The sequence below is a fragment of the Triticum dicoccoides genome, chromosome 2B (assembly GCF_002162155.2).
Source record: "Triticum dicoccoides isolate Atlit2015 ecotype Zavitan chromosome 2B, WEW_v2.0, whole genome shotgun sequence".
NCBI classification, from domain to species: Eukaryota; Viridiplantae; Streptophyta; class Magnoliopsida; order Poales; family Poaceae; genus Triticum; species Triticum dicoccoides.
In genome coordinates this window covers 500,449,850-500,460,518 of record NC_041383.1, presented here as the reverse complement: position 1 = coordinate 500,460,518, position 10,669 = coordinate 500,449,850, and the positions used below count along the sequence as shown (strand labels likewise).

At 49.2% G+C, this 10,669-nt stretch overlaps 1 protein-coding gene across 1 annotated transcript; it reads right to left on the bottom strand.

Moving 5' to 3' along the window:
• Positions 1 to 9,400: 9,400 nt before the first annotated feature.
• On the bottom strand, positions 9,401 to 10,447 carry LOC119364473 (PLAT domain-containing protein 3-like). Its single transcript, XM_037629952.1, has 2 exons — positions 10,328 to 10,447; positions 9,401 to 10,239 (listed from the first exon to the last, which is right to left on the bottom strand). Exons 1-2 carry the CDS (start codon positions 10,367 to 10,369, stop codon positions 9,724 to 9,726), a joined length of 558 nt encoding a protein of 185 aa, XP_037485849.1. The 5' UTR covers positions 10,370 to 10,447; the 3' UTR covers positions 9,401 to 9,723.
• Between the last annotated feature and the right edge of the window lie 222 nt (positions 10,448 to 10,669).

Genomic DNA, 10,669 nt, shown 5'->3' with positions numbered 1-10,669 from the left:
TGAGCGTCGGCCATGGCAACGAACCCAACACCCTGGGCCTTGTTGTCAAGCAGGTGGCTGAGAGCTCCCATGAGAGCCTCGTCGATGAATCCACCCTGGGTCATGACAGCGCCATACATGTCAGGGTGGACGTCGAGGGGCTTGCAATCCCTGATGTTTGTTGCCACCTCCTTCACCGCCTTAGTCATGCTGCAAAAGACATTGATCTCCTCCTTCATCAGGCCTCCTCTCTTCCTCTTCCTATCATGGTTGGGGTCAAATGGCTTGTCGAAGGGCTTTGCAGCGGGCTTGTCAGGGCCATCAAGGACCTCGATGTCCGGTGTCCCAGGGAAATCTGGCATGGGAGAACCAAGAGGCTCACCCGAGCCCATGGCATGCTTCCCAGTGCCAGTCCGAAGGAGAAGATGTGCTGCATCTAGTTGTAGTTCTGGATGGGTGTGTTGAGGAACTCAGCGTCCCTTGGGTGGTCCTAAGAATGAAACACATGTGTTGTTAGTTGCGATTAGGAGTAGGTAATGGTGGACAGTATGAAAAGGAAGAGGGTTGTGAGCTAACCGCGACATGGCCGGCGTAGTGCTCTGCCTCCAGAACTATGGAGCAAGTGTTCTCATCCCATGAGGCGCCACTAAGGTCTCTCAGCTTGGACACTTGGATCCATCGACTTCTCCACTTCCTCAGGTGGTTGTACACCTGGGTGGCAGACACCTCTTGCCCACAGAACTCGAACACCTGCTTTGCAGCGGTGTTCAAGTGCACCTCCTTGAAGCCCTTGTCAGTCCTAACTCCACTAGATATGAGCTCACACATCTTGTTCAGCACGAACGTGGACATGAACGGCTGCCACTTCATGTTGCTCGACCTACCATCCTTCTTTGCCTTTGCTGCTGCTAGCTTGATTGCAGCGGCAACGGCAGCAGCAGTAGGAGTTGGCTCAATGAGCACTACTGGCACATAGTGGGAATCAGACTCGAACACCTCTGAATCCGGTGCCATCTCGGACATAGGCTGCGAGTCCTCGACAAATGATGGAGCAAACTGGTTGTCGGACACGACAATGGCCTGACTAAGATCTCGCGTCTGCGTGGTCATGTCCTACAATCGTAGCACGCATTGACAGTGAGCATAGCACACAACATACCGGACAGTCCATGAAAGCAGGAGCATACATGTACATGGTTCATCACTATCATAGCAAGCACATGCTTCATCATTATCATACTAAGCATACCAGACAATCTATGAGCAGAAACATACATCTACAACAAACACATGCTACAAATGGACCACCAATAGCTACAATCACAGATCTAAGCATGATTCAACACAAGCACAAGGTTCAACTTCAAACTCTACTACTAATCTAGCCTACCACATGCTTGAACATCTAGCCCTACCACAAATTGCAACCGCAACATAGCAACCAACCATATCAGCTCACAGATCAGACCACTAATCAACCATGCATCTAGATCAAACCCTAGCTGCAGCTCAGATCTAGCTAGAAGGAATAGAGAGAAAGGAGGTGAGCCGAAATCCTCCCACCGATTTTTCGGTGATGCGGGCTGCACAGTGAATGCAAGAAACCAAATGGGCCAAATTCTTCCCGCTCGGGCCAGGCTGGGCCTGATGCGGGCAACTAAACACGCCCTAAGTTTCGTGCGATGCGGGCCGCACAGTGAATGCAGGAAACCAAACGGGCCAAATTCTTCCCGCTCGGGCCAGGCTGGGCCTGATGAGGGCAACCAAACACGCCCTAATGGGATCGTCTAGGTCTTGAGTATGGGCCTCAGAGATGTCGGTAGACTGTTTCTCTGGCTCAGTAGTTTTAGGATCTTTGTAGGACCCGCCAAGCTTCTGCTTCTTATTATCTTTTACCACTCTTCTGCAATAAAGATACAAAGTATATGAGGATGACATGACAAATCATAAGTAGACAAATAGAAGCACTTATCCTTGGGCAACTTTGAAGACGGGCATCTGGGTTCCAGAAGAGTCGCCAGACGACGAATGTGTCTTCTGATAATTTGAGTTAGAAGGAGTGAGAGGCTGACGTATGAAGGCGGCTAAGGGATAAACAGAGTCTAAATGTCAGGCTCCTTGCTTCATGTTGCTGCTTCTTCAAAAGAAAGTTGGGGTCCAAGTAAGCAAGAGGATGAGAAACTTTCACCTTTCGGATGACCCGCCGAGTTTTTTGTCTTGCCAAGGGTTCTTAGTCGGAGGATATAGGGATTACCTCTGCTGCATCAGCATGACTTGTTTCTGCGTCGCCCTGAGAAGAGTCGGCGTCAATAAGTTGCATAAAAAGACGACCAAGGGAGTCAAGTTCTACCTCGGACTCATCATCAAGTTTGAGAAAATCTTCAGCAGTGGATTTCTTGGGATGACCCGGGCCTCGAGTTGTTGTTTTAGGCTTCTTGGTTGGAGCGGCAGCAGGTAATTTCTTCTTCCAAAAAGGGGAGTTGGCCTGTTTAAGCATAGACAAGAAAAGTAAGGAATGTAATATACAGCAGATAAGCAAAATGGAAAATGGTGTAAGGTACTTACAGCAGGAGGCGGATTGAGCTTGCAGAAAGGGTTCAATCCCACTTTGCGGTAGTTATCTATGGGCTCGTCGAGCACTGATTTTACTACATCATTAACATCCCCGTCACTCAAAGATGTCTGATTGAAATGCCGCGGATCTTGGGTATCTCTGGTGTATTCACACATTAAGCCGTCGTGCTGGCTCAAAGGTCATTGTTCTCCAAGCAACCCAGCAGTGCGTTAGGTCTACTGCAGTTAAGCCATTGGCCACCAACGCTCTTATTTTTTTAGAAGGTAGGGGCATATTCAACGCGCTCAGTGGTGGTTAATAAATATGGAAGTTTGTTGTAGGTGTTGAGCCGGAAGGGGCGAAAACCCGGTAAACGATTTTCATTAGCCGGAGAAGTATCTCTGCAATAGAACCAAGTGAGGTTCCAATCCTTGGGGTGACTAGGTATCTTGGCTTCAGGAAAAATATGTATCTTTGTCGCTAAATAGAGCTAGGTCCATCAGTCATCTCAGTTTGACGATTGAGATAAAAAATATTCTCTGAAGAGATCAACAGTAGGCTCTTCTCCAAGGTACACTTTGCAGAATACTTAAAAATTACATAAATTGGAGACAGAGTTGGGGCCAATGTCTTGAGGATGAAGTTGATAAAAGTTCAGAGCGTCACAAAAAAACTTTGACCCGAGCAGAGAGAAACCACGAAGAAGGTGGTCTACAAAGATCACGATTTCGCCTTCTTGAGGTTCTGGAGTTGTTTCAGAGCTGGGGATTTGCCAACGTATGACCTCTTTGGATGGTAAAATTCCCATGTCTACATACTCCTGTAATGCGGAGACTTGGGAGTCGACCCAATTGCAAGAAGTGGGAGTCCTAGTCATTGCTGGCAGAATAAAGGTATGACAGGTTAAAGTCATGGTGTTGAACTACTTAATAATTATAAAATTCATGTTTAAGTCGGCCATTTCCTGGTGGATTATGAGATCATGATCAAGTTGATAAATATGAGTCGGCCAACATTGTCGATGGGTCATACAAGGTTCTGGACTTTTGGACAATGCATTATGATTAAGCTGGCTAAGTTCTGACGGGTCATAGAGATTGTTATTTAAGCCGCTCAGACGATGAATGGTGGGTCAGTTGACTATCAAATCAAGATGATTGAATCTTACTAATTATGGACCAAACATGTTTCATAGGTTTGCAACTATATTTATGGATCTACAACAGTTCAGAAAAGGTGAATAATTGCTAAACCTAAAACATGACAGTGGAAGAACACGCGAGCAAGGATTGAATCTCAGGAAAAAGGGATGCATCTTTGATAATGGACGGATAATAAGACTATCGCCGCAGGATTTCATTGTCGTTTTGGCTTGAACTAAGCAGCCTGGTAGATGAACTATGATGAACTTGCACAAATACGATGAACTCCGGCGAACCCTATGAACAGAATCGGTCTAATGTGGATCCAGGTCAAAGAAAGAGCTTTACGTGGATGCTTGACTGAAGAGCAGGGGTGCACCACCGTTGTCTGGTCTGGTCAGGTTGATGCAGTGGCCTGTGTTGAAGTCGCTGGTGAGGAACGGTGGCGGTGGAGCTCTGGTCATGGTGGCAGCGCGAGGAAGATGAAGAAGCAAGAGGGATGGGGGTAAAAGTGAAAAATGTACCCCCTCGTACCCACTTATAAGGAAAAAAGTGAAACAGTAAATGGCAGGCGCGGAAATCAAGGAGGCATCATCATTATCTTAACAGCGGAGGCGCCTTGATTCTCGAAATGGCTGATTTATGCAAAGATCCGTTATGATATCATGGGATTGTTCTGAAATTAATGACATGATGTCACCGTTCGTCATGGCGGGTTATGAAAGTTTCTTAGTTTAAATATTGAAGGAGTTTAAGAGATTCGCCAACAAAAGGATGAAGATTGATATGAACAGGTTCAAATCAATCTGGGGCCTAATGTTGGGGATATAGCCACGCGGTGTGACCCGCCTAGGAGGGGCCGGGTTACACAGTTGGTGACTCATAGCAAAGGACCCAAAGCGGGCCCAAGAAGAAAAGACAATAAGGCGGCGGCTCATGGGCATGCCTATTGAAGGCCCAAGACCCTGAGGCGACTCAAGACTCGAAGGTATGAGCCGCTCGATGATGACTTGCTCTGTAAGGCAAGGAAATTAGAACCAGAGTAGGTTACGTTTCTGTGACCCGACCTGGACCCTTGTAAGCCGCCGGACCTCGACCTGTGCATATAAAGGCAAGACCTGGCGGCGGGTGAACTCAAGAAACAACTGATTGATAGCTAGGTCAAGCGTAATCACTCCCCTGTAATCGAAACTCAAGCAATGCAACTAGAAGCAGGACGTAGGCTTTTACCTCGTTGTGAGGGGCCGAACCTGGGTAAACTCTTGTGTCCTTTGTCCCGCTCAACCCCTTCGAGCTAACCTACGTTGCGATGGCTCCACACCTAAGTCCATTCACAAAGGCATCTGCCGTGTTAAATCCACGACAGAATTGGCGGTGGTACCTAGTGCAAGCATCCTCAAAGCAGCAGTGTGTTTCTGCTTAGCAGAGAAGGAGAGTTGTGTGCAACAATTCCCGGTGAGCTTGAAGTAGGAATCATGTGCCTCCACTCCCTTTACCAGTCGCAACAACAAGGGTTTGCGCATATAAAAGCGTCAATGAGACCATGTAGCAGGGAATGTTGGTCCAGGTTGGAAGTAGTCCTTATAGAGCAACCCTACTCCAACGACCCTATCTCGGTTCAAAAACTCTTCTCCCTTTGATCAAGCCCTTGAAGTTCAGAATGTGCTCCACCTTGTTGTCCATTTCCTCCTGGATGCTCACGATCATCGACATCTTCATCCGACTCTGACGAATCGAAGAACTCCTTTTGCATTAACGTATCAACTCTGAGTTTTCGTACTCCTCATCCGATGACTATCTGAATCCATCGTTTTCCTACAAAAGAATGAGACAAAACTGCTCAGACAATTTGTCGGACACATAAAGGGCAAGGCGCACACCAGGAATAGCCGGACTTACTGCGACGGCGTCCGGGGCGGCGACGGGGTTCGGTGCAAAGGGGTGGCCGGGGAGTAGGTTTGTGGCGTGGTGGTGGCGCCGAGGGATCGGGACAACGACAGAGCTAGGGTGGTGACGGAGCTAGGGGAGGGTCCGGGCAGATGAGGGAGAAGAGATAAAAGGCAATGTCTCGTCTGACAAGATTTGGGGAGGAGGGCGAGAATTTTGTGCAATTTGTGAGGGGTCCTATCTGTCGGATCCGACGTAGCGGACGCTCCCAAGCGCATCCGGGTCTCCTCATATCCACCCCAAATTTGAGCCGGATATGAGGGTTGCCGGTCAGCCTGGACGTATAGAGCCAGTTTAAAGAGCCCGACTGGGTCATGTTTTTATGACCGGTCACTGACCGGACGTCTGTCCGAACTTATACAAGGGTTTGAGAAGACCGGTTATAGATGCTCTTAGTTTTCTTTTGCGAGTGCCAGATATATTATGGATTGGGATACTCTGCAATAGCATAGCATGCAGTACCGTTATTGTCATCTGGATTCGGCTTCACGGGTTGTGATCCTCTGAAAACATACTGTGCAGTACAGCTACTGTTATGTTGATCCAACTCCACGTGTCATTGGTAATACTGCCCCGCACTGTACATTACTGCAGAAGATCTCTCAGCCCGAAGTAGATACGGCGAGTACCATTCTGCCGACACGGCGTAAATCTCTACTCTTATAAAAAGCACAATTGGTGATGATGGTGTGGCTGCCATCTAGCAATTTTGGCCGTCCGATCGACATCTAACGCATCGAAAGCGATCTTGGCTACTTTAGCAAAAAGACACACGTCAGTCTTCTTCTTCCGGACCGATCCAGATGACCAGATCCATCCACATCCACCTTCCTCCAGCCAGCCAAATCTGGCGCGATGGCTGTTGCCGCCGCCGGCGCCATCTGCCCCCAATGCCTCGCATGCTTCCTCTCCAACGCAGGAGCCACCACCACCACAATCTCCCCTCCACGGCCTCCTTTCCCATCTCGGATGCTGCCAACCACAAGTACGGTGCCAACGTCGTCGGTTCCTCAACGCCTCCCATGCCTCCTCCTCACCGTCTCCTCCAGTCCCCTCCCCCATCTCCTTTGATGCCACCCGCTACAAGTGCGTCGACGGCTGCGCGCTGCTAATCCACGGCGGCGGTGCCATCAAATACTACCGATTCCCCTAGCCGTCGGCCATCCCTGCCACCCCGGCGAGCTCCAACCCCCGCCATCTCGACCTCCGTTGTCGACTGCGAATGTAGTGGCGCCGACAGCGTCCTCGCTGGCGCCATGTCCGAATTTGCACTGTCCCGTCCTAGCTCCTGTGCTCGTCAGCAAGTGAAGCGGCCGGAGATTTGGGCCAACATTGACGACCGAGACAGGGCCATGCCGAGCTGCGAACCAGCAACGAGGAGGCTCCTCCGGCGCTCGCGGCAATGGCGGCATACACGACGCGAGGCGAGCGACGTCGCGGGCGGCCAGCCGTGAGCGGCGTACACGGCGAGTCGGCTCCCCTGGCACTCGAGACAACGGCAGCGTACACAGCGGTTGGTGGCGCTCACTATCACTGCCGACCTGCAGCGTGTCATAGGAAGCTAGCACCACCGCGTTCGCTCGCGTGCACCATCGGCGGCGTCGACGCATGCGTCCAGGAGACCAAAAGTCCCGGCCGCGTGAGCTGCAGGTGGATAGCAGGAGCGAGAGCTGCAGGCTGGTGTTCTGCGGCGTCAAGATGGGAGCATACACGATGGCGCGGACGGTGCCCAGCATGCTCGTGCTGCGCGTGCACTTGCCCATAAATATAGACATTCAGATTTACTCACATTCAGATAGACAATTAGACATTAGCTGCTACATGTGCACTCGCCCATATTTCAAATTGAGATAGACATTCAGATGTACTGTATCTTGACATTCAGATCTCAATTTGTTCAGATACACATTAGCGTGGCAAGTTCAGATTATCTTGAGCCCGAAAGATTGATATTCAGAAGTCGATTTGTTCAGTTTACCTGAACTATGGCAAGTTGTTTTGGTCGACAGCAGTCACTGTAGTTCTTTGGTTTGTGTTGTGTGCAGTTCGGCTGCAGGAAAGGTCGGGACTTGCGCACACCATAGACATGGTCGTCGGTCATGGACTCAGCGCGCGGTCGGACGAGGGTGGTCGGCGTCGTCATGGACTCAGAGCGCACGGTCGGACGAGGGTGGTCGGTGGTAGAAGCTCCGAGCTGTGCTTGGGGCGACGAATATGGTGGGCGGAGGAGAACTAACTTTTTAGTGCCCTATTATAGAGCAGTTGTTGGATACGACACTTGCGCGTGCCCAAGAAAATCAGTTTTGATACGGAAATCCATTGATGCTCCTGTGAGCGCGCGCTCCTGCACGCGAAAAATATATTTCAAAGTGTGGAAAAATTTCAAACAAAAATTTGGCAGATACATCTTGACCTTATATGTGTGCGCGCCAAATTTTGCAGAAAACCGACTTTTTTTGTACCTTGTGTAAAAAGACAAAATGATGTCTTGTGAAAAGATTTTTTAACACCAGACAAAAGGATGTACAATATCGAGCAGTACGCGACAAGTTTTTTGGATTTTTTTGACATTTTAAAATATGTTTAAAACACATTTAAAAAAGCATGAGCGCCCGCTCCCATGTGCCAAAACGCCACTCTCATTTTCATCCCCAATTTTTATCATACCAATAAGTTTGTTCCTGCATGTGTTGAATCATGATTTGGATTCTCCTACAGACTTGATTCTTTTTTATTACCAATAAGTTCGTTACTTTGTTTTATGTGTATAATAATATTCCTGATGCCCAAGATTGTACTTTTCTCCTTCATATTCAAGTTATTCAAAAATAAATATCATGGCCCTGGATTTGGTTGCAGTCGAAGCATAACTGATTCATCTCTGCCTATATCCCAACTTTGGCTGTCAACGCCAATCACCTTGATTCATATATACTAGCCTGAGTTGTGAAATCCTTGTCTCCTTTGGACAAATAGCCTAGAAATTCTCAAAAGAAAAGCCCTTGATCATGTGGAACCTTACTTCAAAAACCATGGATTTGATCTAATATAAGCTTATTCCTTGATTTTCCATCGAGGTTCCTCATGTTGTGCATACATGAAGGATGTCGGGCCGCTCATATGCCTTCTTCAGCGCGCCGTCATCCTCTCCTCCTCTACCCAACATCGATGACATTTCGGTGTTGAGAAGAAAGTATTTCATCGCATATGTGGATGTTGCTTGATTCCTTGGGTTCTAGATCTCCTTGGGGAAAAGTAGGTGAAGGCCTTTGCAAAGATGTAGATTAATCGGGCATGATAACCCTTTGCTTATTCCTCGGTTTATTTTGATCCTAGGCACTAGAAGGATTTCCTTTTCGCCATTACCCTGCTCTGCTAGGGGTTAGAAGCGTTTACTTTTAGGTTGGCACGGTTTGCTCTGCACCATTGAAAATCCTATTAAGTGTATGCATGTAGCCAATTTTCACACGCTTCTGTTTGGCAAATGTAGCAACAACACATCATGTACTCCTATGTCTTGGCATATAAATGCGAGAAAAAACTCAGGCAAACCCTACTGAATTAATGTCAGTGACCCATGTTCATCTAATTGGTTTGCACTCTTCTGTATGGGCATTGTTTAGCCTGGACGAAAGGGTTTATCATTTGGAAACATTATGTTTGACTTTGCTCGTTGTATACCTATCAACAATATAACATCACTTGATCAATGTCTCATACTTTTTTACCGTTTTGTAGCAACATAGACTCCTCACTATAAACAATGTTTCACCTGATCTCTGATCTTTGTGCTTCCGTAGCGTAGCACGAGCATCTTGCTAGTAGTGTAGACAAAAACACAGGATCAACATAGACCCGGATGATAAGTAGACGTATACACCGAGAGCTAATGAACTGATATTGACAGGTAACAAACAACTCCTCCTCAATTTGACTCCAACCAGATCGTTCCAGAACACAACGAACGCTGGCTTTATTTCCGGCGTGTCAAGAGGCCGGCCAAAACTAATCGCGCGCATCGATCAATCGTATCATGCTTTACAACAATATATATATCGCTCGGGGTGCAGTTCACGCTATGCCGCGGCGCGTGCATAGACTTCACAGAGCGATGCTGGCCCTGACCTCCTGGCCCTTGGCGGCCTGCTTGTCGCCGCAGTTGTCGACGGCGGCGTAGAGGCGGTAGGGGGAGGCGTCGGTGGCGAGCCACTGCTCGACGGTGAAGAGCTGCTGCGCGCAGCCCATGTGGGGCCCCGTGGCCGTGACCTCGACATAGTTGCAGTACCAGCCGTGGTGCGCGCCGGCGCCGTCGGAGGTGACGTTCGCCCAGCACGGCGCGCGCTCCATGCAGGGCCCGCGGCCGCTGAAGATGTCGAGATTGCCGCGCTCGTAGTAGTCGTGGCCGGCGCCCATCATCCCGCCCCACTGCTCCAGGTCGGCGATCCGGACGCCCGTGCCGTCCGAGCCCAGCAGCGTCACGCCGATTGCCGAGTCCGTCCCGCCCTTCCAGATCGACCCCGTCCGCACGTACACCGTGTACACGCACTGTTGCTCCGGATCCGATAAGAGGCCGCCGGCGCCCGCGACCGCGATCGCTCTCTCCGACGACGCGTACGCCTGATTAACCAAGCCACGCACGGACGGATGCGATACATGGCGTGAGAAATGATATGGAGATCCAACAAGTAGAAGGGGTAGAGCTTACCGCGGCAAAAAAGGAGACGAGGAGAAGGCAGAAGAGCTTCATGGCCGGCGACTTTCGATCCGGAAGTGAGCGATTGGGAACGATAAGGCGTGGCGCTATAAAGGGAATCGAGGGTGGACCCACTGGACAGTGACACTTTTGGGGAAGTAGCTGGGAGAGATTTTTTTTTGTGGCAGGAGAATCCAATGTGGCATATTCTCCGAGCTTATATACATTTGTAATTGTAACATATAGAAGTGTCTGAGAAAACATGTACAGGTCTGACAAGATCCGGAACCTGCACGATACACTGCTACGACCACGTGAATCACGTAGAGGCCGAGACAGATTCGGATCCAATCT

Excerpts from the sequence above, each read along its gene's own strand:
- LOC119364473 (XM_037629952.1), bottom strand. The coding sequence starts at position 10,369 with ATGAAGCTCTTCTGCCTTCTCCTCGTCTCCTTTTTTGCCGCG. Across the intron at positions 10,240-10,327 it reads TCGTCTCCTTTTTTGCCGCG|GCGTACGCGTCGTCGGAGAG; the intron begins GTAAGCTCTACC and ends TTGGTTAATCAG.